This window comes from Berghia stephanieae, chromosome 13 (assembly GCF_034508935.2).
Source record: "Berghia stephanieae isolate SIO BIC M18660-M18661 chromosome 13, UCSD_Bste_1.3, whole genome shotgun sequence".
Lineage (NCBI taxonomy): Eukaryota > Metazoa > Mollusca > Gastropoda > Nudibranchia > Aeolidiidae > Berghia > Berghia stephanieae.
The window spans coordinates 4,034,444-4,062,146 of record NC_088372.1 but is presented as its reverse complement, the minus strand read 5'-3'; the positions used below and the strand labels follow the sequence as shown (position 1 = coordinate 4,062,146).

Below are 27,703 nucleotides of genomic sequence, written 5' to 3'. Positions count from 1 at the left end.
TTCTTTGACAGATGTGGGATAACAAAAGTGCTTGGGTGTTGATTTATCTAACAAAAAGGATAACACAGTGTGCATTTGACGTCGTATTCTTATTTGTTTATTGCTATGGGTTTATTTTTGCCAGCCGGAGTGATTTGTGACTCTAAAACAAACTTAATTAAAGTAGTAAATGTTTAATTATTCCGGTTTGTGAGTTGTTTACAGTAATTTTTATTGTTTTGCCAGCCAATCCAGTGACTAAAGTTTTTTGCATCCAAGTTATTTTAGTTGCTTACCCAACATTAATTTTATTGTATTGCCAGCCAATAAGGGACCAATGACAAACCTTATTCTTGCGTTTTGGCCAAAAAGTTTTGTTCGATATGTAACAATTGCCTACATGATTAAAAGGGAATGTGATTTTTTTAAAGTACAAAGGTTAAAAGTTCTTCTTTCAAAAATCAACCGGCAAGCGCCATCCTGAGTTTTCTTCTTATTTAGGACGAATAAACAAAGAGAGATAACTACAAAATATGACAACAAAGGTCAAAAAATAGAACAAAGTCTCTCTCTCTCTCTCTCTCTCTCTCTCTCTCTCTCTCTCTCTCTCTCTCTCTGTCAATCGCTCGCTATGGATAGATCGAAGATGACGTCACTCTGGTCTTTGTTATTGTTTTTGGCCATCCGCGTTTGTGAGTAATACTCACTAAACAAAATTAACCTGACTATAAACGTTCATGGTTACACACAGTTTTGTGTATTGGTCCGTTATACTTCCGGATGGCAATGTTAAGAGCTTCTTAGCCAAGCGCATAATATCTATATGTCTTTCTCTACCTCTTTCTCTCTCTGTCCCCCTCTCTCTCCTTCTCTCTATCTCTCCTCTCTCTCTCTCTCTCTCTCTCTCTCTCTCGCTCTCTCTCCTTCTCTATCCCCCCCCTCTCTCTCTAATAGATAGTATGTGCTTGGCTAAGTTTAGTGAGAATTACTCATAAACATGAATGGCAAAAAAGCAAGAACAGAGCAGAGACTCGACTGACATCAACTTCGTTCTATTTTTATTTTTAGTCAACTAACAACGCAACTATCACATAATCTCAGTCTTCTGTTGTGATGTTTCATCCTGTTTTGTTGATAAAGGGGAACGTCCGAAACTTGCTTGCTGAGAATTGTGTGATTCAGTCATGGTCGATAAGTATAGCTGCTCTCTCTCTCTCTATCCATGTTGTTAATTGTTTCCATTGATCACGGTCCTGGGCCAGAGTTTTGAGGCTATTATATTATTGTTAGGGTGAGGCTTTTGAGCGGCTGTCTCTGTCTTCGTCTAATAAATTGAAGCTTACAGTTCAATACTTGTCGTTATTTTCTTATTCGATCTTCAAGCAGCAACATTTTCATTATATATGTGATCATTTGATAGAAATAGTTTTTTTTTTCATTCTTTATTTTCTACTTTCTTATGTTTGTTTGTTTGGATTCTATTTTGGCTGTTTATCTGTTTTCAATAATGAACTCATCTCTATTTTTTCTCTTCTTACAGATAGAGACTACAAACATCTACACATATAAATAGATTATTAATGATGTCATCGTACAGTAGTTGCCGATACAGTGTCCGGCTTTGGCAATGCCTTGCTATCGTCTTCATCATCATCTCCATCGCCCTACTCATCGGTCTGGTCTTTGTTTACATCACATATATAGATGACGGCGATGATAATGTTATAAGGACTTGTGGTGCCAGGGTTGGAGGGAGGCGTGATAATGATAATGCTAACGATAATGACGACGATGTGGATTTATCGGAACCATTGGATCCGGGCCCCTTCCACGATTTGACCTCAAAGGAACTAGCTCAGGTGAGAATAAGAATTACCTTTGTTATCTGTTTTAAATTCTTATTATATTGTTAGTAGCAGTAGTAGTAGTAGTAGTAGTAGTAGTAGTAGTAGTAGTAGTAGTAGTAGTAGTAGTAGTAGTAGTAGTACTAGTAGTAGTAGTAGTAGTAGTAGTAGTAGTAGTAGTAGTAGTAGTAGTAGTAGTAGTAGTAGTAGTAGTTGTAGTAGTAGTAGTAGTAGTAAGCCTCGCAGTCCGAATGAAGCTTGCTGAGAATTGTGTGAATCAGTCATGGTCGATAAGTATAGCTGCTCCCCCTCTCCATCCATGTTGTTGTTTCCATTGGTCACGGTCCTAGGCCGGAGTTTTCAGACCATTATATTATTGTTAGGGTGAGGTTTTGCGAAGCTTAATGGTCTTGTAGTAGGACACCCGCTTTCGAATCGGAAAGTCCTGCGTTCGAGCTTCGCTCGGCACATAGTTGAGTCCTTGCTAAAGGATTTTTCCTCATATTATCTCACGGTACTCAGGTGTAAAATGAGTACCTGGACGTTAATAGCGTTGCCTCTGTCGGTAAAAAAATAAATCTATTATCGCCTAACAGCCTTCATGTCTCGTTCTACACGTTAGGTGTTCCTATTGGTCAGGGACCGTTTGTAAAGCACTTAAAGCATGTTTAATGGATGTTGCTCGATATAAAACTCTGTTGTTCCTGTTGGTCAGGGACCCTTTGTAAACGCGCTTTAAGCACATTAAGTGGATATTGCGCTATATAAAACTCTGGTGTTGCTGTTGGCCAGGGACCCTTTGTAAAAGCGCTTTGAGCACGTTAAGTGGAAATTGCGCTATATAAAACTCTAGTTTTTTTTTTTTGGTGTTTTAAAAAATAAAAACGAGTATTCTATTCCAGCTTCGAGTGTTTTTGGAGGGCGATACACATACAAAGGCAACCAAAGCGGAGGCCGCTACGCTGGGAAGTAGTTCTATCTTTGGGGCAGATCTGTTTCTGGCTCCAAAGGCCGATGTCATAAAATATATGGATGGAAAAGGTAAGCAGGGACGACGTGCATATATCGAAAGGTCTGATAACCCAACGCAATGGATTGGGAAGATAAGTGTGCTGTCAAAAAAAAAAAAAACCAAAAAAAAAAAAAAAAACAACTGGTTTCTAATTCATCGGAAGTGTAAAATCCTCTTCCGAAGGACTTGTGTAATAGATCTTCTGGTTTCAGAGTGATTGCATCGTTTTTTTCTTGTCTAAATAAATCATTCTGGTCGTCAGTGAAGATAATTTATTATTGCTCTTTTTTTTCTTTGTTCTTTTTTGTTCTGTTTGTTATTTTAGGTTTTAACGATGCTTATGACGCATTTAGCTCATTTGAGAGCCAGAGAGAGAGAGAGAGAGAAAGAGAGAGAGAGAGAGAGAGGGAGAGAGAGAGAGAGAGAGAGAGAGAGAGAGGGAGAGAGAGAAAGAGAGATTAATAATCCAAGTCGGTGTATTTTTTTATTATATCGTAAAGCAAAAGTTATCGCATACACAGTTGCTGAATTGAGAGGGAGTGGAGGAGAGTGGGAGAGCGAATGGGAGAGAGAGGAGAGAGGGTGGTAGTTGAGAATGGAGAGAGGGAGAGAGAGAGAGAGAGAGAGATGTGTGTGTGAGCGGGGGGGGGGGTAGAAGGAGACGGGGTGGTTAGGGAGAAAGAGAGAGAGAGAGAGAGAGAGAGAGAGTGAGAGAGAGAGGGAGAGGGGGTGGGAGAGAGAAGAGAGAAGAGAGAGATAGAGAGAGAGAGGGAGAGCATACCTTGCTAGTCTCCCAGAACTCTCCCAAAACCCCACGTGATCTAAATCATTGTACAAATTCCATCCATTCTACTCTCCCCAGGTCCCAAACCCCCTAGACAAGCACGGGTCATGTTACTCCGTGGTGACCTTTCACCTCCTGCCATAGAGGAATACATCTGCGGGCCTCTGCCCAGCGTGACTCGGTGTCAGATGATGAACTTGAAAGGTAGAAGAAACCCCGTCCAATTCTCTCTCAGGTAGGTAAACAACTTTTATGGGGTGATATTATGGTTGAGTGGTTTAGGCTTTGCACTGTGACCCAGAATGTCTCGAGTTCGAGCCCCATCTTTAGACACTTTTCTCCTTGGGATTATTAATTATATTGCTCCCAGTTTATTCACCCTGGACATAAATGGGTGATGAAGTTGATATAAAACGTTCGTTTGATGGATTATCTATGTTATCTATCTATTGTGCGGCCATGTGGTCTTGTAGGATGACACTCGTTTTAGGATCGGAAGGTCCTGGGTTCGTGCCTAGCTCGGCGCATAGTTGAGTCCTTGGAAAAGGCTCTTTACTCACATTCTCTCACTGTACTCCAAATGAGTGCAAAACTATTTCCTAGCCGTTAACAGCGGTATTTCTGTTCGGAAAAAAAATTGTAATATCCCCTAACAGACGTCATGTCCCGTCCTAGATGTTAAATGTTGCTGTTGGCTAGGGACCCTTTGTAAAGAGCTTTGAGCACGTTTAGTGGATATTGAGCTATATAAAAGCTTACTTTATAAAAATAATTATCCATGTTACTTGAATTAACACTCTTGATTTCTTGTCACCACTGGGCGGCAACAGTACTCTTCCATCTGATCTGGTTTTTTGGAGGTCCTCTATATCCGGGCCCAGTTTTGTGCTTGAAAAGCGCTTTAGAATGAATATTGGCTATTAAGCTTAACTGCTGGCCAACTAACTTCGCGGAGGTTGTGTGGGTTGGACCAGCGATATCAAGTAGTCGGTGGGAGAGAGCTCTAATAATGACCTGTTAGAGGCGATCTTTTTTGGGATCGTGGATAGCTCATAAGGTTGAGTCACGCTCTCATCGGTCAGGCGAGGTGTCGTACCAGTAAGGTCGCAGGTTCAAACCCCCATCACCGCCGCGAAATAATGTTATTCTCTATTGTCTTCGGCACATTCCTACTCACTTCATCTCTTGTTGTTTACAATGGATCCCTGACATAGCAATCTAGGGACGTATTGGTCCCTGACCAACAGCAACATGTACCATATTATAGAACGATACACGACGCCTGTTAGTCGATATGACCATTTTTCCGACAGAGACAACGAAGCTGTTAACGACCAGGTACTACTCTTTTTATAACTGAGTACGGTGAGATAATGTGAGTAAAGAGCCTTTTTTTCAAAGGACTCAACTATGCGCCGAGTAGAGGCTCGAACCCAGGACCTTCCGATCCGATGGCGAGCGTCATACCACAAGACCACATAGCCGCAATGTTGAAGCAGAGGTAAATACAAGAAACAGAAATCAGCCTGGATGGATGATATAATCTTGTATTTTCTCTCTCCTATTGTCTGGTACTGTATCATACCGTGGCCTTCGTAAAGTTATGGCCTGGCACTGACCAAAAAATGACATCAAAATGCCAGTCTTTTGCCACAAAAGAAAACAAATCGTGAGTTGTATTCAATAGTTCAACCAATGAAATAATTTGTTTTCATGAGCTCTACTAACGACAACTCACTAGGCGGTGCAAAAACCAAATAATGACGTCAGGCTGCCAGTCCTTTTGGATTTCAGTGTCAGGTTATAAGATAACGAAGGCTACGATCATACACACTCACTCACTCACTCATTTATTTAATCCTCTCTGGGGTTGCTGGCACTTGAGGCGAACCAAGTGGTCTCCACCCGATCCTGTCTCAGCAGCTATTCTTGGGGCTATCTCGAGGGACAGACATACCTCTCTGCTTTAGGTCCCTCTCATCTGCGGTTCGCACGTCTCCAAGTCTCGTTTGGGGCGGCCTCGCTTCCTCTTTCCTTGGGGTGTCCATCCGTAGCCATCGTTAACATAATATAGCCTGACACTAGAACCCTCTAGAACGTATAGTTTGACGTCATATTTTAGGTTTGTGAAGCATCTACAGAGTTTTTGTTAGTAGAGCTCAAGGAAGCGCGGCATTTCATTGAAAACAACTCACGATTTGTTTTCTTTTGTGGCCAAAGACTTGTCTTTTGACGTCATATTTTGGTTAGTGTCAGGCTATATGTGTACGATGGCTTCGGTCAATCGCATTTCAAATATGTGACCCTTCGCCTCAAACGGTATTATTTCGGGTTGGTTAAGATGGTGAAAATTGAATTTATAGCCAGAAATATCAGACTTGTGTTGAGTTTGTATGTTTTATTTAGGAGAATGGATACCATATTTAGGGTGCTAATGCCAACACTTTATATCTGTGACCAGTTTAACATTTAATTCAGCTTTTAAACATCTGGTTCGTTCCGACATAATACCGTTTTGAGATGATGGGTCACATATTATATTATCGATCTTCTGGTTACCCCAGGCCTTTCAGCGACATGGAGTTTGGCAGTATTATACGGACACTACTGACTCAAGTAGATAAAGAGGTATGTGCATTACCCCCCCCCCCTATCTCTCTCTCTCGCTCTCTCTCTCTCCCTTTCACTCTCTCTCTTTCTCTCTCTCTCTCTAAACCTCTCTCTCTCTCTTCGCATATGTCTGTATCTTTATATCACTCTCCTTTTAGTTTTTTTAGTGGTTTGGGTGATTAACTTAGTAACAGTGGATACATTTCAATGCATTAAAACATTATGTTCCCTGTTGTATTAAATTGTAAAGATGTCTGTGTGTATTGTGAAATAAATTTGTTATGAGGATCATATCATTATAAGATCCACACATCATTTATATTTTATGTTTATTACATTTGTTCGAGCACTGTAAACCACTAAAGGTTTTTCATGTCATGTACAATAAAGATTTATTGCTATAGATAGAATGCGCTTGGCCAAGGAGTTCACAACATTGCCATCCGGAAGTATAACGGACCAACACACAAACTCTGTGTAACCATGAACATTTATAGTCAGGATAATACAGTTTAGTGAGAACAACTCACAAACGCGGATGGCAAAAACAATAACAAAGGCCTGAGTGACGTCATCTTCGAACTATCTATTGATGAACGTCCCCAGGTCACTCAGACTGTGAAGAAATCAATGAATAAACTATCCATCTGTTAAAATCCCGGCCGAAATGTTAATTTGTGTTGACCAGGTACCCCTTGTAAAGCGATTTGAGTACGTTTAGTGGATATTCAGCTTGATAAAAGCTCAATTGAAATCTTAAAAATATTCCGGCCGCTAGAACGTTGTGTATGAAGGGGGCATAAAGTGCGGCTATGTGGTCTTGGGGTATGACACTCGCTTTCAGATCGGAAGGTCCTAAGTTCGAGCCTCCCGCTCGGCGCATAGTTGAATCCTTGGAAAAGGCTCTTTACTCATTCTCTCACCGTACTCAGGTTTAAAATGAGTACCTGGCCGTTAAGAGACAATACTTTTTTAAAATGGTATTATCGCTACCAGGCGTCATGTCCCGTCCTACATGTTAAATGTTGCTATTGACCAGGGACCCCTTGTAAAGCGCTTTGAGTACGTTTAGTGTTTATTGCACTATATAAAAGCTCAATTTTAAAAAATAAATTATTCTGGCCGGCAGAACCTTAGGTGTGTAGGGGGCAAAAAGCAAGTACAAACTTTAATATAATTTGCATTATTTCCACAGATAGGATACATTTTATTGGAGAGTTATGGAACGACATTTACTGAATGCGATGAGAACGGTCTTTGTCTGAGATTCATTCCGTCTCCTATGGGAACAGGCCTATATGGGGACATTGACAGAAGACGGATGTGGTTGTCAGCGACGTACTTACTGGAGCATCGTGTGTCCCATGCGTTGAATTTTGGAATGCTTCTAAATTTGGACAGCGAGGACGTGTAAGCTGGTATATAAACAGTATGCGCTTCGCTAAGAAGTTCATAACATTGCCATCCGGAAGTATAACGGACCATCACACATTACTCTTTGTAACCATGAACGTTTATAGTCGGGATAATGCAGTTTACTGAGAATTACTCATGAACGTGGATGGCAAACAAGCAATAACAAAGACCTGAGTGACGCCAATTTCGAACTATCTATAGATAGATCGAAGTTGACGTCACTCAGGTCTTTTTTTGCCATCTACGTTTATGAGTAATTCTCACTAAACAGTATTATCCGGACTATAAAAGTTCATGGTTACACATAGTTTTGTGTGTAAGTCCGTTCTACTTCCGGATGGCAATGTTGTGAAGTTATTAGCTAATCGCATACTATTTAAAGGTATTCTTATGTGCGACTATGTGGTATGTCCAGTGGCATGACACTCGCCTTCGGATAGAAGGTCCTGAGTTCGGGTCCGAGTCCCGCTCAGAGCAGTGCATTGTTCAATTCTTGGAAAATGCTATTTACCCACATTCTCAATCTCTCTCTCTCTCTCTCTCTCTCTCTCTCTCTCTCTCTCTCTCTCTCTCTTTCTTTCTCTCTTTCTCTTTCTCTCTCTCTCTCCGTCTCTCTCTCTCTCTCTTTCTCCCTCTCTCTTTATATATATTATATATATATATATATATATATATATATATATATATATATATATATATATATATATATATTTATATATCTTTATCTCTCTCTTTCTCTCTCTCTCTCTATCTCTCTCTCTCTCTCTCTCTGTGTGTGTGTTTGTGTTTGTGTGTGTGTGTGTGTGTGTAATCAGGTGTAAAATGAGTAATTGGCCGTTAATAGCGTTGTCTCTGTGAGAAAAAAAATATCGTAATATAGCCATGTCTCGTCCCACGTGTTAAGTGTTGTTGCTGTTGGCAAGGGAGGATGTAGTTGACATCTCCGTACTTACTGGAGCAGTAAAAGATGGTAATATTGATAGTATGCGCTTGGCTTAGAAGCTCATAACATTGCCATCCGAGAGTATAACGTACCAACACACAAAATTGTGTGTATCCATGAACGTTTATAGTCAGGTTAATACAGTTTAGTGAGCATTACTCAAAAACGCAGATGGCAAAAACAATAACAAAGAGTGACGTCAACTAAGAACTATCTATAGCCATGTCTCGTCCTACGTGTTAAGTGTGTTGTGGCTGTTGGCAAGGGAGGATGTAGTTGACATCCGTACTTACTGGAGAAGTAAAAAAAAATGGTATTATCGCTATGTCGCGTCCTACGTGTTAAGTGTTGTTGTTGTTCTTGGCTAGGGAGGATGTAGTTGACAACTCCGTACTTACTGGAGCAGTAAAATATGGTATTATCGCTATGTCGCGTCCTACGTGTTAAGTGTTGTTGTTGTTCTTGGCTAGGGAGGATGTAGTTGACAACTCCGTACTTACTGGAGCAGTAAAATATGGTATTATCGCTATGTCTCGTCCTACGTGTTAAGTGTTGTTGCTGTTGGCTCGGGAGGCTGTAGATGACAGCTCCGTACTTACTGGAGCAGTAAAAAATGGTATTATCGCCTAACAGGCGTCATGTCTCCTCCCACACGTTAATTGTTGATATTGGCTATGGACCCCTTTGAGTAAATTTATTGGATATTGCGTTGTATAAATGCTCACTTAACATTTTTTTAAAGTGAAAAACTTGCCCCAAAAAAACAACTTGTTTATTTTTTTATTTATTTATTTATTTATTTATTTATTATTATTATTATTTATTATTATTATTATTATTATTATTATTATTATTATTATTATTATTATTATTATTATTATTATTATTATTATTATTATTATTATTATTATTATTATTATATATTATTATTATTATTATTATTATTATTATTATTATTATTATTATTATTATTATTATTATTATTATTATTATATTATTATTATCATAATTATTATTATATATTGTAAGTATGAGATATATCATTTTATTATTAAATTATTTTTAGTTTATTAATGATTATTAAGTTTATTATTATTATTATTATTATATTGTTATAACTTATTAGTTATAATACATAAAAATGATTTAGGGTAAACGTTAAAATCCATATCATTTCCGTGTTACCTTTTTTCTGTTCTATGGACATTTGAAGATATGTACAAAAGATTTATCATTCTTGATAACTTTCAAGGATTACTCCACAGTTCATGATTTCTGTCCTTTCAACCTCTTTTGGTTTCTTGTTCTTGTTCTTCTTGTTCTTGTACTTTGTTCTTGTCTTCTTTTCTTCTTCTTGTTCTTCTTTTCTTTCTTCTGTCTCTTTCTTTCTTTTTCTTCTTTTCTTCTTTTCTTCTTCTTGTTCTTCTTCTTCTTCTTGTTCTCTTCGTTCTTCTTCTTTCTTCTTCTTCTTCTTCTTCTTCTTCTTCTTCTTTCTTCTTCTTCTTCTTCTTCTTCTTCTTCTTCTTCTTCTTCTTCTTCTTCTTCTTCTTCTTCTTCTTCTTCTTCTTCTTTCTTCTTCTTCTTCTTCTTCTTCTTCTCTTTCTTCTTCTTCTCTCTTCTTCTTCTTCTTCTCTTCTTCTTCTTCTTCTCTTCTTCTTCTTCTTCTTCTTCTTCTTCTTCTTCTTCTTCTTCTTCTCCTCCTCCTCCTCATCCCCTCCTCCCCCCTCCTCCTCCTCCTTCTTCCGTCCTCCTCCTCCCTTCCTCCTCCTCCTTCTTCCTTTAAACTTTAAGCCCCCTCTGATAAAGAAATGGCAGATTCAACTTAACGAACTGTTCCACACATGTCCACAATCATTCATCCATTTTCATTTTACCAGTTTTTGAAAACTCTCCACTCCATGCTGTTCTACAACTCCTACTATTGTGTGATTTTATTCCTTGATCGAACAGAAGTTTGGAGGGGAGAGAAAGAACGAGTATGCGTTTGCTAATTCTGATTTTAAACAGATTCTATGCATTTTGGGTAAATTACGCGCCTCTTCTGCCCGCCAGATGAATCGTACCAACTTACAATTTGTAAGCCTTTCTTTGCACTTTCTTTACAGATTTGTTGGGTTTATAAGAAGTTTATTCCTAAGTAGTCTTTCATAGAATTTGGCTCATAGAGCAGGAGTTTATCCCGGTTTCTAAACTGTGAAACAAATAATAAAAGTAGTTGTCATCTACACGTTGGATAGATCGTAAACGACTTTCCGCCTAATCTAATAGACCCAGCTACTCAATCACTGCTGGCTGGATAAAGAGGTCGGGGGAAAAAATCTCGATCTCAATCTCTCTGCGTGTGAAGTGAGTGTTCTACCTACTGAGCTATCGGGACCCTTCATTCCTAAGACGATTTTTAATTGGCTTCAACTGTCATGACGTCACTTCCCTCGTAATGACGCATAGTGACTATCGGAACAATGGCGGACGCCCTTATAAAATATTTCTCCAACGAGCGTGAAAGTGTATCCAGAGGACAAAAATATTATAAATATTATGATCATGTTTTCACTTTTATACATTCTGATCACATGAGATATGAACATTTCTAGCCAGCATGAAGAATAAAAGGACCAATTTTATTTGTTTAGAACCACGATGCTTGCCAGTGCTGGGCGACGTGACATCAGACTAATGAATCCATTTGTTGTTTGTAAAAACATAAAACTAGTTCCCCAGAAAACTTTTTTTTCTTCTCATCTCTGCACCATCCCAGCATTCCAAAGGCAAATGCGACCAAACCATCGGTTGGTCCAGATCTATTCACCCGTCAGACCCTCAAAGGTAACCCCTGGCCAGATCCCCCGAAAAGGCCTCCTCAGCTCGTTGAACCCGACGGCAAAAGGTACAAGGTCAAAGAGCGAAAGGTAAGCGGTCAAATACACCTGCGTCAAATCGATGTTACTTTCGAGTTTAAACTACTTGTAAGATTTTTACTTTGTTATTTTCCTATCTATTTATTGTTGTTTTCAATGTTTATGTTGGGTATTATTCTTTGTTTCTTTTGTGTTTTTGTTTTGTTTTCTTGTTTTAATTTTTTTTTTATGGTAACCCCCCATCACCCTCCAAAAAAAAAATTGAGCTTTAATATAGTGCAATATCCACTTAACGTACTCAAAGCGCTTTTCAAAAGGTCCCTGACCAACAGGAACATGTAATGTGTCGACATATCGGGTTTACCCTTCATCAACAATACAGGATGAATTTTTAATTATAATAACTCTCTTCCATTCATCTCTGTCCATTCTAGGCTGTTTGTTTTTGTTTTTTGTAACTAGGCCTAGGTCTTCCCCTTCTGCGTTTGCCCTCCATTTTCCCCCGTATCGCATCTTCCATTATGGTTTCGGCATATATGACCGAAAAAACTAAGTTTTACATCCTGTACACCCACCAACACAATATATATATATATATATATATATATATATATATATATATATATATATATATATATATATATATATATATATATATATATATTATATTTATTATTATTATTATTTTTTATTTTTTTTTATTGTTAGATTAATTTTTAAAAAAAAAATAAAAACTAAATATTGTTCAGCAAAATGACCTCTGTTATAACACAGTGTCAAGCATTTATAGCTATGAGCGGCAATGTGGTCTTGTGGTATGACACTCGCTTTCGGATCGGAAGATCCTGGGTTCGAGCCTCTCTCGGCGCATTGATGAGTTCTTGGAAAAGACTCTTTACTCACATTCTCTCAATGTACTCAGGTGTAAAATGAGCACCTGGCCGTCAACAGCGTTGTCTCTTTCGGAAAAAAAATTGTAATATCGCCTAACAGGCGTTATGTCTGGCTCTACATGATACGTGTTGCTGTTTGTCATGGACCCTTTGTAAACCGCTTTTGAGCACATTTGGGGGATGATTCTCTATATAAAAACGAATTTCAAAAAATGATAAAATTTGTCTGAACTCACTCAATCCTAGAGATTTTTGCTACCTTTCAAAATTAGGAAAAAAAGGTATTAAAAATGAGCATGTACATATATAATTTTATTCAACTACCGTTAATATTTAAAATCTAAAAACATTATATGTGATACTACGCCTACATTTTGTCTCAGAAAAGTGTAATAAATAGGCATGGGGTAAAAGTAACCCGGTTAAGTACGGATATAGTCGGTGTTAGGGTCGAGTGAGTTAAATCTGTGATTGGTTTCATCTGTGACTGATAAGGAGGGGGGGGGGGGTAAAACCAAACACTAGGGATGCCTAAATGAGTCAATAAAATGGAGAGAAGATACAGAGAGTAAATGTGACTCATAATAAGTAAGGGAACAACACAAAACAAACGACGTTTCGTTAACATTAGCCTCTCCTTTGAATTCAAAATCCTGCCTTAACTGGATAATGAGAAGAGAGAAAAAAGATCGCTATATTTTGATTACTATAATGATATTAATAATAATTACCATCATCAACATTTTCATCATCATCATCATCATCATCATCATCGTCGTCGTCATCATCGTCATCATCATCATCATCGTCATCATCATCATCATCATCATCATCATCATCATCATCATCATCGTCATCATCATCGTCATCATCATCATCATCAGCATCATCATCATCATCATCATCATCATCATCATCATCATCATCATCAGCATCATCATCTTCATCGTCATCATCATCATCATCATTACTGTTTTATCCATTATCTATTTAATTTATTATAATATTATCATTATCACTCGTTTACCATTAACTTCCAATCTAACTTCAATTCAATTCATTCCTTAACCCTTACAGGTTGAATACATGGATTGGTCCTTTCACTTCCGACTGTCGCCATTTACAGGTGCCGCGCTCAACGATGTTCGATTCAAAGGGGAAAGAATCGTGTATGACATGGGATTGCAGGAGATGGTCGTGTTATATTCGGGGTTTTCTCCCTTGATTGTAAGTCTCGCACAAATTTTGAATACAAAAAAAAAAACAAAAACAAAAAACAACCAAACAAACAAACAAACAAAAAAAACCCCAAAAACAACAAAAATAAACAAACAAAGAAACAAAATATCGAAAACAAAACAAGAACTATCCCTGGGCTTTTGTATAGTGCGATGTTGACTATATCTACTCAAAGTATTTTACAAGACGTCGCAAGTCAACAGCAACACTTAACAAAGGACTATAGGACGATATAATATAAAATACTTGAAAGTTGATTTCATTTAATTTTTTTCAGACGGAGACAAGACAGTTACCTAACGACTTGGTACTCATTTTACACCTAAGTGCGGTGAAAGAATATGAGTAAAGACTCTTTTCCAAGGACTTCACGGTGCGGCGAGGGAGGCCAGAACCCAGGACCTTCCGATCTCAAAGCGAAAGTCATACCACTATACCACATCGCCGCACTTGGTACTCATTTTACACCTAAGTGCGGAGCGAGAATGTGAGTAAAGATTCTTTTCCAAGGACTCATCGTTGCACAAACTAGGTATGCCCTTCAGGGTCCGATGGGAGGTATCAAATCATTAGACCATAAAACCGCATGTCAAGAAATGTATATGATCATAGGATAGGGTTCAACAGTCGTGACGTCACTTCCCGCGTAATGACGTCTAGTAACTGGTTCTAAACTATAGCAACATGACGAACGCCATTATCTTCATCACAGCCCTTATGAATACTTCTCCGACGAAGAAAAACAACGTGTATCTAGAGGAGAAAAACATTGAAAATCTGATCATGTTTTGACTTTTATACAATCTGATCACATGACATATGAAATAAGTTCTAGCCAGCATGGAAATCCAAAGTACCGATTTTCTTTGTTTAGAATCAAGCTTCTCGTCGAAGCAAACAACCCAAGGATCCTGAGCGTCATTTATAATGTTTACACAGACGATTTTATTAAAATGCATAGGTTTTGTCAGGTGTTGTGATAGGATTTAATAGTCTGATGTCACGTCCGCCCAGCAACGAGCAATTTGTTTCTAAAGAAAATCGGTACTCAAGATGGCCAGAACTTTTTCACATGTCATGTGATCAGAATGTATAAACACCAAAACATGATCAGATTTATAATGTTTTTCTCCTCTGGATGCGTTTATGCTCGTCAGAGAAGTATTTTATAAGTGATGGGCAGTGATGGAGATAAAGGCGTCCGCCATTGTTCTGATAGTTTAGAACCAGTTACTATGCGTCATTACGAGGGAAGTCACGACTGTTGAACCCTGTCTGCTGACGTCACTATGGTGTTTGTGAGTGTATTTAGCCAGCCATTTTTATGAGTAGCTCTCACTAGATTCTATCAATCAGACTATAAACGTTCAAGGTTACACATCGTTTTGTGTGACATTACGTCATTTCCGACTGGCGGATTGGTAGAAGCTTTTTGGATAAACTCATAACATCAGTACAATGGCCAATGTGTTATTACTGAAAGTAACCTGCCCAAAATTAAGGTCTATATTTGATTAATTAATTAATTTATTTATTCACTATGACAGCAAACTACGAACTACATAGACACTGGAGCCCTGCTGGGTACGAACTCAAAAGCTTTGGTTGCAGGAAGTGATTGTCCTGACACGGCCACCTTCATCAATCAGGTACAGTCATTGGATAGATTCTCGACATCGTAATAGTATATACGGTCGTTCTCGGCAAGATCTCACTTCAAAAAATGGATGATGGATGGAGATGTGATTGTTTTTTCTTACCTGTTAATCAATATTTTGAGTACGATGATGTATTGAATGGTCTTGTTTTGAGTTCGATTATGTATCGATATGCATACTATCTACTGGTGTTGAGTAATAATTACAAACCATTTGAATTTAGCATGGACAAAAGATTATATTCAAAAGAAAGAAAAGTAAATGCAAAAAAGATGTACTCTTAGAAGACCAACAAAACAAACAAACGAAACAAAACAAAAATATCTCGTCGTTCCTCTTACCAAAAATTAGTACTCTGTCCACAATTTTTTATTTACTTGATTAGTATTTTTGTCTTCAACAACGAATGTGCTTCGCTGCGCTATTTGTAACAAGATTACTAATTATACTGTGATATAGAAAAGTTCTTGATAATTTTGATTTTGTCTTGTCTATCAGAGGTTGCAAGGAATATCTATGTAATAATGATGACAAAAAAGAGGAAAATTAACATAGTATCTCATGTCACACAAAGCAAAGAAATTGGCATAAAAATATTTTAAAACAAACAAACAAATAAATAAATAAATAAATAAGCAGATAATTGTTTTAAAAACATTAACGTTGTATCAAACAATTTACCAATTTCGTCACTTTATAGAAACAAAAGAATACTGAAAAACAACAACTGAAACGTTAACTGAAACGTTGTTTTAAAAAAGAAATGATATTCCAAATCAAATTAGTAGATTATAGAACAATGCTCATCAGTTTAGTTTATGAATCTTTTAATTGTATCGCAAATCTCTGCTTCATGGTAATCTTTTAAATATTATGCCCTTCCGCTGAGATATGGTTGTTTCCTGATGGCATTAGAAGTTTGTTTTATGGATTGTCTAAATTCCTTCATGTACGTAATGCATGAAGGCATATCACGATGACGAGTGGAAGGTATACTTTAAACAAATTTAATTTCTTTTAATTACGGTTTTAATTACGTCCAGAAATTCATGGCCCAAACATCAAGTGACGTAGCTGAATTCAAACGGGCAATGTGCTTATTCGAGAACAATCAAGGATTTCCTCTAAGGCGACATCTGACCTACAGCAAGTTCCTTACCAGCGTGTACACGGGCATGCTGGATTCGGCATTGACTCTGAGAACGGCCATGACCATTGGCAACTACGATTATATTTTGGATTACGTTTTCCACCAGAATGGAGTTTTGGAGACAAGATGGATGAGCTCAGGTGATGTTTCTTCTTTTACCATGCAATTAATTAAATTGTGACTTATTGCCATAAAACCATTGAGGTCCCCAAAAAATAGCTCAGTTGGTAGAGCACTCGCTTCCGAGTGAAGTCAGGATTTAATTCCTGCCCCCCCCCCTCTCTCTCTCTCTCTCTCTCTCTCTCTCTCTCACTCTCTCTCTCTCTCTCTCTCATCTCCCACTCCACTCTTCTCCTCCTCTGAGTTGCCCGGGACCTTCATCTTCTTTCAATTTCTTCTGGTGTCCAGTGTAGGCCATTTTTTCTGTTGGTTCCCTCCTCCTTTCTCATGACGATGAGGCGGAAAGTACTTCGCGATGTCAAGCAACTGTGTCCGTTTCACCAGAAAGAAGGCGGGATAAACTCCAGATCTATGGGCCAAATTGCTATGGCTGGCTTCCACTACTTACTTACCTATTTACTTACTTACTGCCTTACTTACTGCTCATTATGCCTGATGGCGTATAGTGCAGCGAAAATAGACATCCATCTTTCTGTCCGTGGCCAGTATCTTCAGGGAGCTCCAAACCTCTCTTTCTCTCTCTCTCTCTCTCTCTCTCCCTCTCTCTCTCTCTCTCTCTCTCCCACTCCACTGTTCTCCTCCTCCGAGTTTCCCGGGACATTCCTTTTCTTTTCTTTCATTCTGGTGTCCAGTGTAGGCCATTTTGTTCTGTTGTTTTCCCTCCTCCTTTGTGATAACGATGAGGCGGATGTGGCGGAAAGCACCTTTCGATGTCAAGCACTTGCGTCCGTTTCACGCAGGAGAAGCCGGGATAAATTCCGGATCCATGGGCCTAATTGCTTTGAATGGACACCACTACTTACTTACTTTGCTTACTGTCCATTATGCCTGCTGCCATGTAGGGCAGCTAAAAAAGAACACCATATTCTTCTGTCCGTGGCAATCATCTTCAGGGAGCTCCCTCCCCCCCCCCCCGGGTTTCCCACTCTCTCATCTCCCATTTCGTGTCAAAATGCGCTATATAAGTCTTCATATTCATGTTTACATTTTTGTCTGCATCAGGTCATGTGATGACATCGTTCTATAGCGACACAGAAAAAGACTATACATTCCGCATGCCTGGGTATAGAGGGGCGCCGCTCCATCACCATTTGGCTCACTTTAAAGTAGACCTGGACGTGTCTGGGACCTCCAACAGGTACGAGACACTTGACATTGTCCCACAAGATGTCAATTTAAGGGTAAGTGGTACAGGTATAGATGGAACGAAGTTCACGTCACTTGGGTCTCTGTTATTGTTTTGTGCCATCCGCGTTTATGACTAATTCTCACTAAATTGTATAAACCGGACTATAAGCTTTCAAGACAAAACATAGTTTTGTGTGTTGGTCAGTTATATTCCCAGGTGGCAATGTTGTGAGCTTTTTAGCCAAGCGCATACTATCTATATCAAATGCGTTGTTTTGAAGAAATGAAATTCTCATCACTTACCTGTTTGTCATTATTCTTAGCCAGCCATTTGTATTAGTAGTTTTCACGAAAGTGGATTCAATAGTCTGATGTCATGTCGTTCATGAACCCTTGTAAAGCGCATTGAGCACGCTATATCAAAGCTCAAATTATTATTATCTTATAATAAAGTGTGCAAAATCTAAAAAAATTATGAAGGACAAGAGACATGGAGAAGAATTAAAGAAGCTCTTATACGAGAAGTGATACAACATGGAACTAGTTTAAAAAGTATCTCAGGATAGAGAAGGATGGAAACAGTTTGACTGTGGCCTATACCCTGACCCAGGGTGAAAAAGGCAATGATGATGATGAGGATAGAGAAGGATGGAAACAGTTTGACTGTGGCCTATACCCTGACCCAGGTGAAAAAGGCAATGATGATGACGAATGGCTATAAACGTGCGGATTTCTGGTCGATGATTATGATTCGGTGTGACACTCGCCTTAAGATTGTTAGGAGGTCACGAAAGCTCAGTTGATAGAGCACTACTACTACTACTACTACTACTACTACTACTACTACTACTACTACTACTACTACTACTACTACCACTACATACTACTACTACTACTACTACTACTACTATACTACTACTAATACTACTACTACTATATCTACTACTACTACTACTATACTACTACTACTACTACTAAACTTACTACTACTACTACTACTACTACTACTATACTACTACTACTACTACATACTACTACTACTACTACTACTACTTACTACTACTACTACTTACTACTTACTACTACTACTCCACTACTACTACTACTATACTACTACTACTTACTACTACTACTACTACTACTACTACTACTATACTACTACTACTACTACTACTACTACTAACTACTACTACTACTACTACTACTACTACTACTACTACTACTACTACTACTACTACTACTACTACTACTACTACTACTACTACTACTACTACTGCTACTTACTGTTGCTTCTGCTGATGCAACTGCCACTAATGTCTACATCCCTGTTTTGTATTTATTTCCAATTCCATTGTATTTATTTTCCAACAATAGTCTACACGTTAATATTTCACTTTCTATACTGCATTTCACAGTTCCTCCCCCTTTCCCCTCTTTTGACTTAATTAATTGCGCACGCTTTATATATATATATATATATATATATATATATATATATATATATATATATATATATGAGTGTTGGTGGGTACTCGTAGGTACGAAAGTGCTCGATAATAATGGTTAGAGCTAATAAAGAATACAAATTGTCACTCACGGATGGAGTAAGAATGTTTTCTTCGGACATTATTAAGGATTGCGACTACTGAGGACGTGTAATAAGCCCACAGAAACGAACGTCTCGGCCATATAATGTGAGTGACAATTTGTATTATATAGCTTCAAGAAGCAATATTTACATTTTCAGGAACCATCTGTGAGGTTCCAGACGACAAGATTCAAAAGAAATCTGAGGAGAACAGAGCTGGAGTCCGTGTACCAGTACGATTTCGACAACCCCAAAATCCACTTACTACACAATAACGATGTCAAAAACCATGTGGGAGAGGCCAAAGCATACAGGTAAAATATAAATTGAGCGGCAGAAATACAGCGTAATATCCATAAAACAGGGCCAAAGCGGTTAACTCTCTTCTTACCAGCCAATTTCAGAATATTCCCCAAAACTTCACACCTACCCAATACAAAAATACATTTTGCTTACTGGAACAGACAAGCAATAAGATCATTCTATACATAGTGTTGTTCAGCAAAATTAACTCTACAACACAGTGTCGAGTTTTTATAGCTATAACAAAAAATCGTGTGTTATACAAATGAAATCATATTGATAAAATTACTGGTTGCGTTGTAACGAATGTGACGATTTTCCTGTAGTTGGTAAGGAGAGGGTTAATGAGTGTCCCATGTCAACAGCAGCACTTAAAATGTAAAGATATGAACGTATGAATAAAGGTGTCAAACCCGTTAGTTTGCTAGCATTGCAAGTCAGTTCCAAATCTTGGCCATGGACACTGGAGACAGCGTGGTTCGGCGGTACGGTCTTTGCTTAGTTCCCGAAAAGTACTGAGTTCAATCACCGGTCCCTGCGCTCTGTGGCCTTGAACAAGTCACCTCACCCAAGCTCAATTTGCAGAGCTGCATTGCGGCTGACGTCTGGGTTATTCCAGTCTTCCCTTGAACCCTAGATACAAATGTGACCCTTCGCCTCAAAACGGTATTAAGTCGGAATGATTAAGATGTTGAAAATGGAATTTATAGCCAGAAATATCAGACTTGTGTTGAGTTTGTATGTTTTATTGAGGAGAATGGATACCATATTTTACGGTGCTAATGCCAACAATTTATATTTTTGACCAGTTTGACATTAAATTCGGCTTTTAAGCATCTGGTTCGTTCCGGCATAATACCTTTTTGAGACGATGGGTCACATATTTCCCCAATGAGATGAATAAAGAGAATTTTATTTTATCTTTTTTTTTTTTTTAATGTATTTATTTTTATTTATTTTTATCACATTTTGAAAAGCGGTTATGTGGTCTTGTGGTATGACACTCGCTTTCGGCTCGGAGGGTCATGGGTTCGAGCCTCGCGCTCGGCTGATAGTTGAGTCCTTAGAAAATGCTCTTTACTCACATTCTCTCACTGTACTCAGATGTAAACTAAGTACCTGGCCGTTAACAGTGTTATCTTTGTCCGAAAAATTGTAATATGCGTAACAGGCGGCATGTCCCGTCGTACATGTTAAACGTCGCTGTTAACCAGGGACCCCTTGTAAAGCGCTTTGAGCAGCTTTAGTGGATATTGCGCTATATAAAGCTCATTGAAAAGCTATTATTTTTGTAGAATGCAATTGATCTGCTCTTTTATCCATTCATTTATTTAGGATTGATATTCAAGGAATGTCCAAACAGTTGCGTCACAAACGATTGCACAACGAAGTGACCATCCCATGGGCACGTAACCAGATGGTGATGACCAAACATAAGGACCACGAGTTCTGGTCATCCTCATCCTACGCCATGTGGGACAGCGCTGACCCTGTGGTTGATTTTAGTACCTTTTATACAGACAACGATAACATCACAGACCAAGTGAGTTGATATAAGGCCAGGCTTCTGTAATCTCTCGGAAGTTTTCTGTTTGAGTTAGAAAAATATATTTTTGTGTTGGGTGGGTGTGGAGTTTGGAGAAGTATTCTGACAATTTCTGGAAAGAAGAAAGTTAAAAACTAGTTTACATCCAGATACACCTTATAGATCACTGAGATACCCTGTTAAAAGCGCTGTTTCATCTTATACACCTTTTAGATTACCTACATCACCAGATAAAAACCCTGTTACATCCTTATACACCATCTAGATCACTGAGACCACCAGTTAAAACACTGTTTCATCTTATACACTTTTCAGATCACTGACATCACCTGTTAAAAGCCCTGTTTCATCCTTATACGCATTCAAGAACACTGACATCACCAGTTAAAAACCCTCTTACATCTTTATACACCTTCTAGATCACTGATATCACCATTTAAAACCACTGTTTCATCCTTATACGCATTCAAGATCACTGACATCACAAGTTAAAACCCCTGTTTCATCCTTATACGCATTCAAGATCACTGAGATCACCAGTTGAAAACACGGTTGCATCCTTATACATCTTTTAGATCACTGAGATCACCAGTTAAAAACCCTGTTTCATCCTTATACACCTTCCAGATCATTGAAATCATCATTCATTCCCAGCGTCCTTTTTTAAGGACAGTTAGTAAATCCATCATATTTATTATGAGATACCTTTTAATTTGTTCCATTTTCAGTCATTATGCTTTGGCTTGATCCAACTTTTCACTAAAGTAAGATTTTGTTTCTGATCCAACTTTTTAATTAGCACAGTGATGCTAACTTTCACTTTTGCCAAAATGGAGGGAGAATGCACTTCAAGCAAAAGGTAAGGTTCTAAAATGTATTTAATACTTGATTTAACTCCTAAAATTGAATTGAGCTTCATGGTATATTTTTAAATTTAGTTTTACAACATTCATATATTTGAATAAGTTGAAACTTGCTGGAAACCTTTATTTTTGCACGTGTCCTTTAAAAGGACACTGGGACCGAATGCCCCCTTTGTTTTGTATTTGGATGTGTCTTTTTTAGAGGACACTGGGAACATAGGGAAACATTTTGTCCCATTGTATATTTTAAAGTATCTATTATCAATGATTGTCTAGCTTTTCATGTAATCTACTTACCATTTTATGATGATAGCTGTAGATCTAGATCTAAAATTAGATCTAGATCTAGATATAATCTGAATCAAATTTCTACATTTAGCCTCTTTCCTTCCCTGTCAATTGAATACATGTAATATGTTGTTATGTTTATTCTGAATAATATGTTACACATTTGTAAATGATTTTGCCTTTTATTCCATCCAGACAAATGATGTTCACTTTGAATGAAGTCCTGAGTCAACTGGCAGATGACGCAGAGACATTGGCAAATGTCGACGTCTTCATTTCCCAACCTGGTGATGGCAGCAATTCAGACGAGGACGACGTGAATGAAGATATTCAAGAAAGCATTTCTGCAAGCAATTTGTCAGGACGGCAGTTGAGAAGCAGGGCGCATGCACATGCGACTCGTACTGATGGGACAATTTCAACAATAAGTAAGTTTTACATGAAAGCTAAGCTAATGACTATGAAAAGAGGGACTTAAGGGTGTACGAAAACTAGCGCCTGATGTAAAGGGTATTCGTTCCATGTAATAATAAGAGTAATTACTTCATGCGTGTTTCACCAAGAAAAGTTAGTTTGATATTTGATGGTGAGATCACTCGTTAATGTTTAGCCTGCATGCTGTATAGAAAATTGAATACATGTATAATTATAATTCATCTAATCATTTCTAATGCTAATGTTCAAAAGAATGTAGATTATGATAACATTATATGGCTATTTTATCGATCCTCATTCAATGCCGGGTTACATGTTTTTCTTCACAGGATTCTGATGATGGGAACTCCAGAAGTAGTGACTCAGAGGATTCATCTGCGCCTGACGAGTCAGGACCGAGTCGAAAAGGCAAAGGGAAAGGAAAAGTGTCCAAACCGTCACGTCTATGGAGGAAAGAGGATCATTCAAACGAGGCACCATGGACTAAAACTTGGCCAGCATTTCTCGAGAAAAATCTATCGCCAACCAAGTGCTTCGAGCAATACTTTGATGATAAAGTAATCGAACACATGATCAAAGAAACGAAGAGATATGCGGGCACCAAAGGGGATCATACCTTTGACATTGATATGGCAGAAATGAGTGCGTTTTTGGGCATACTTTTTATTTCAGGCTATAATGTTCTTCCCAGAAGAAAGCTGTATTGGCAACAAAAGGAAGATGTATTGAATGAGTAGAAATAGGTTTGAGACCATCATGAAGTATCTTCATCTTGCTGACAATGATCGATTGCAGCCTGGTGATAAATTTGCCAAAGTGCGTCCCCTGTAAAATTTGTTAAATGAGAGGTTCATGAAGTTTTTTCCTTTAGAGGAAAACCTGTCCATCGATGAGTCGATGATACCCTACAATGGCAAACATTCATGCAAACTATGCATCAGAGGCAAGCCTATTAGGTTTGGTTACAAGCAATGGGTGCTAGCTACACCTCTGTGTTATGCTGCCCATTTGGAACTGTACCAAGGTGCAGGGGGGTATGATCGTCAGATGGGCCTTGGTCATGGTGTGGTGATGGGATTAGTGGATCATTTGCCAAAGGATGTACCTTTTCACTTGTTTTTTGACAATTTTTTCACTGGATTTGGGTTACTAAAGGGGCTTAGAGAAAGAGGAATTTGGGGGGGGGGGGGACAGAACTGTCAGAAGTAATTGAATGGAAAAGTGTCCAATTGGTTTGAAAGCAATGAGGGGAACTTTTGAATTTTAGGCACGATAGGCAAGATGACATCCTTGTTTGTACTTGGAACGACAATTCCGTGGTAACATTGGCTTCAAACAAGGAAGGCGTATATCCTTTGGCAAAGGAAAGTAGGTTGTCGGCACAGGATAAAGCAAAAGTGCTCATTGACCAACCGGCTATTGTTCAGAAGTACAATGTGTTTATGGGTGGAGTTGATCGTCTGGATCAAAATGTGGGGTTGTATAGGATCAGCATCCGGGCAAAAAAGTGGTGGTAGCCCATTTTCGCCTTCTTGCCTGATGCATCTGTCAACAATGCCTGGCTAATGTACAGAAAGTCACCAGCCTATGAGAATGATCGAATGGACCATCTTGCATTCAATAGAAGCATTGCAATGACATATTCGAAGGTTTTAAAAGCAAAACAGACTTTGTCCAGACTTCTTGGTGCTACTCCAACAAAGCGCCAAAAAGTGTCTGATGATGTCCGCAACAGTGGTATTGGTCATCATCTACTGTCCATGCCAAAGCAGAGGCGATGCAGGCAATGTGGAAAGAAGGCAAATTTAATTTGCCTAGCATGTGATGTCCCTCTACACCAAAAATGTACACTTCTATTTCATTCGTAGATTGGAGTTTGTGAGGCGGGGAAGGATTCTGGTTGTCTTTTTGGGGTTTGGGGCGGTGGCGTAATAAAATTACTATTTCTTAACACATGCATTTTGAAGATTTATGCATAATCTACCACTATAATTGACATTTGCATTGTTATTTCCATTAATATGAATGCTGAATTATCAATTAATGTTGGATTTTTGAATGATGTCAACACAAGTAATTTCTACCCATTTGTTCCCAGCGTCCTTGTTAAAGGACACATTGAGAAAGTTGAAAAAAAAAAAAAAATTTTTGTTAATTGACAAAAATGATTTTAGATTATTTATTTCGGCTGCATTTTCCATCACAAATGTCAAAATGAATATTTTTCTCAATCTTGGGCATTAATGGTTTTAAAAAACACTTTTCATCCTTATCTCTCTCGAGTTCATAAAATTTGTTTTATTTTCAATGAGGGTGAACACGAGAAAGTTATTCACCTTTTAGATCAATGAGATGATCATCTTATAAAACTAAACCTTAGTTCATCTTTTTAATCATAATTGTTTTGATCACATATTAAACCCAGAAAATCGTTCTCAATTTTTTTAAAATATACATCCAACATCAACACTTAACATGTAGGACGTGACATGACGCCTGTTAGGCGATATGCCAGGTTTTTTTTCGGACAGAGACAACGCTGTAAACAGCAAGGTACTCATTTTACACCCGAGTACGGTGAGATGATGTGAGTAAAGAGCCTTTTCCAAGGATTCAACTATGCGCCGAGCGCGAGGCTCGAGTCCAGGACCTTCCGACCCGAAAGTGAGTGTCATTCCACAAGACAACATAGCGTACTATTCTTATATCATCTTCTATCACTATTCTATGTTCAATCAACTTTCTCGTTTTTTATATCTGTTCCAACAGGACCTTGTTGCGTGGATATCCTTGGGCATGTACCATCTGCCTCGTTCAGAAGATTTTCCAGTAACAACTACAATTGGAAACCATCAGACGTTTCTACTAATGCCCTTCAACTACTTCCCAGAATGCCCGTCCATAAGATCAACGGACGCCATTCGAATGACGCACAAGGATGCCCAAAAACCAGAAAACGGCGTTAGAGTAGACCGGCACGGACAGCCATCTGACCAGTGCGTTGTCCCTAGGTCTGGATTGGAAGAAGAAGCTGAGAACGATCCGGATGGTTTTCTAGAGTCCAAATATATCAGTCCTATCTTTTAGTCCAAGTGTGTGTGATTCTGACAGATGCGTGGAATACAAGGAAAAGCAATCAATTGCTACCCAAATGATAAATTGCTAGTCTATTATTGCTATAATAGGATTCAAATAGTCTGATGTCACGTCTGCCAAGCAACCAGCAGTTTGGTTCTAAACAAAGAAAATCTTTACTTTTTATTCGTCAACCTGGCTAGAACTTTTTCACATGTCATGTGATCAGAATGTATAAAAGTCAAAACAAAAAGTCAAAGATTTATATTGTTTTTCTCCTCTGGATCCACTTTTATCCGACAAGCTGTCGGAGAAGTATTTCATAAGGGCGTCCGCCATTGGTCCGATAGTTTAGAACCAGTTACTAAGTCACTATGCGTCATTACGAGGAAAGTGACGTCACAAATGTTGAAGCCTATTTCAATATAAATTCTTTAGATTTATCAAAATCCTTGGAAGAACTTTATTCCGATTCATGCGGCGTTAGCCAGGTAATGACAATTGAATTCTATCTATTGGATAGGACGCTTGTCTATTTCAAATAATTTTCTGTCATACCTTATAGAGAAAGCCGCCGAATCCATCACTCTTTGAGGGGCAGAAACTCTAAATAATCTACTGCACCAGGGAATTAACATCGGTCCTTCTGATTGTAAGACAAGTTCTGTACCAACTGAGTTCAGGTCCCTGGCATTAGAATGAACAGACTGAAAAGCGCCTTTTCTCTGATCAGTATGTTGTTCTTATGTCTGAATGGACTTAAACAGTCTTGACGTCACTTCCCTCGTAATGACACATAGTAACTTAGTAACTGGTTCTAAACTATCGGAACAATAATGTCGGACGCCCTTATGAAATCTCCAACGAGCATAAAATTGTATCCAGAGGAGAAAAACATTATAAATCTGATCATATTTTGACTTTTATACACTCTGATCACATGACTTGTGAATAAAGTTCTAGTAAGCATGAAGAATAAAAATTACATATTTTCTTTGTATAGAACCAAGCTGCTGGTTGCTGGACGGACGTGACATCAGACTATTGAATCCAATTGGAAGAAGAATTTGAGAACAACCCCGAATATTCTAGAATATGTTGAGACAAGTGCTTGCTGATGAAAGGCTATGTGGTCTAGTGGTATGACACTCGCGATCGGAAGGTCCTGGGTTCGAGCCTCGCTCGGCGCATAGTTGAGTGGAAAAAAAAAGTAATAAACAAAAATGAAGATAAAAGCTTCATCATCTAAAAACAACAACCGAATAACTGATTTCAACAACACAAGGAAACATCCAACAGCCTTAGCACCTCAACACATATGATGACATTCTAAAGCTAAGAACACTTGCACTAAACAGAGATTTATGGAGGCCAAGGAATTTACCCAATGGAAACCGTACGGTGCTCTTATTGGCTAACCAACCAGCGGCCTCGATGAGAAAAACATCCGCCATTTTGCTGTTGGCTGGGAATCGCGTTACTATAGTAAACAAGCGCTGACCGGCCGTTCATGAAAACAAGTTGCGGCTCGCTCGTTTAACTCAAAATTATTCAAAACGATCTCTCTAAAATGATATAAATGTGACTTCTTAAGGTTTTCTTCACGGTCAAAACCACACAACATTCTATTAATGATTACGTCCGAGGCAAAAAGGAATATTGACAGGTCGACCGAGAGTTGAACTCGTGAGACGACAAACATCAATGCGAAGTGTAGCGAGAGTCAAGCTATTGTTTGTCTTGTCCTATTCTATATAGAGAAAAGGATAAATGGTATAGCCTCGTGTGTGAGTGGTTGCGTGTCATAGTCTTGTTTTCAAATTGTTTCTGTTGTTTATGTGTGTAGTGATGACTCTCTCACACTCAATTTCAATGCCGAAAGAGGAATTCCCCGCACACAAGAAAGGGGAA

At 38.5% G+C, this 27,703-nt stretch overlaps 1 protein-coding gene across 1 annotated transcript; it reads left to right on the top strand.

The window, feature by feature from the left end:
* LOC144958961 (putative amine oxidase [copper-containing]) lies at positions 1-27,702 on the top strand. The gene is made up of 14 exons (XM_078891260.1): positions 1-524; positions 1,520-1,838; positions 2,726-2,864; positions 3,698-3,854; positions 6,184-6,247; positions 7,425-7,639; positions 11,347-11,497; positions 13,417-13,566; positions 15,126-15,227; positions 16,280-16,526; positions 17,569-17,747; positions 19,442-19,596; positions 20,921-21,128; positions 25,487-27,702. The coding sequence occupies exons 2-14, from the start codon at positions 1,560-1,562 to the stop codon at positions 25,802-25,804; spliced, it is 2,364 nt and encodes a 787-aa protein (XP_078747386.1). The 5' UTR covers positions 1-524; positions 1,520-1,559; the 3' UTR covers positions 25,805-27,702.
* The last annotated feature ends 1 nt before the right edge of the window (position 27,703 follows it).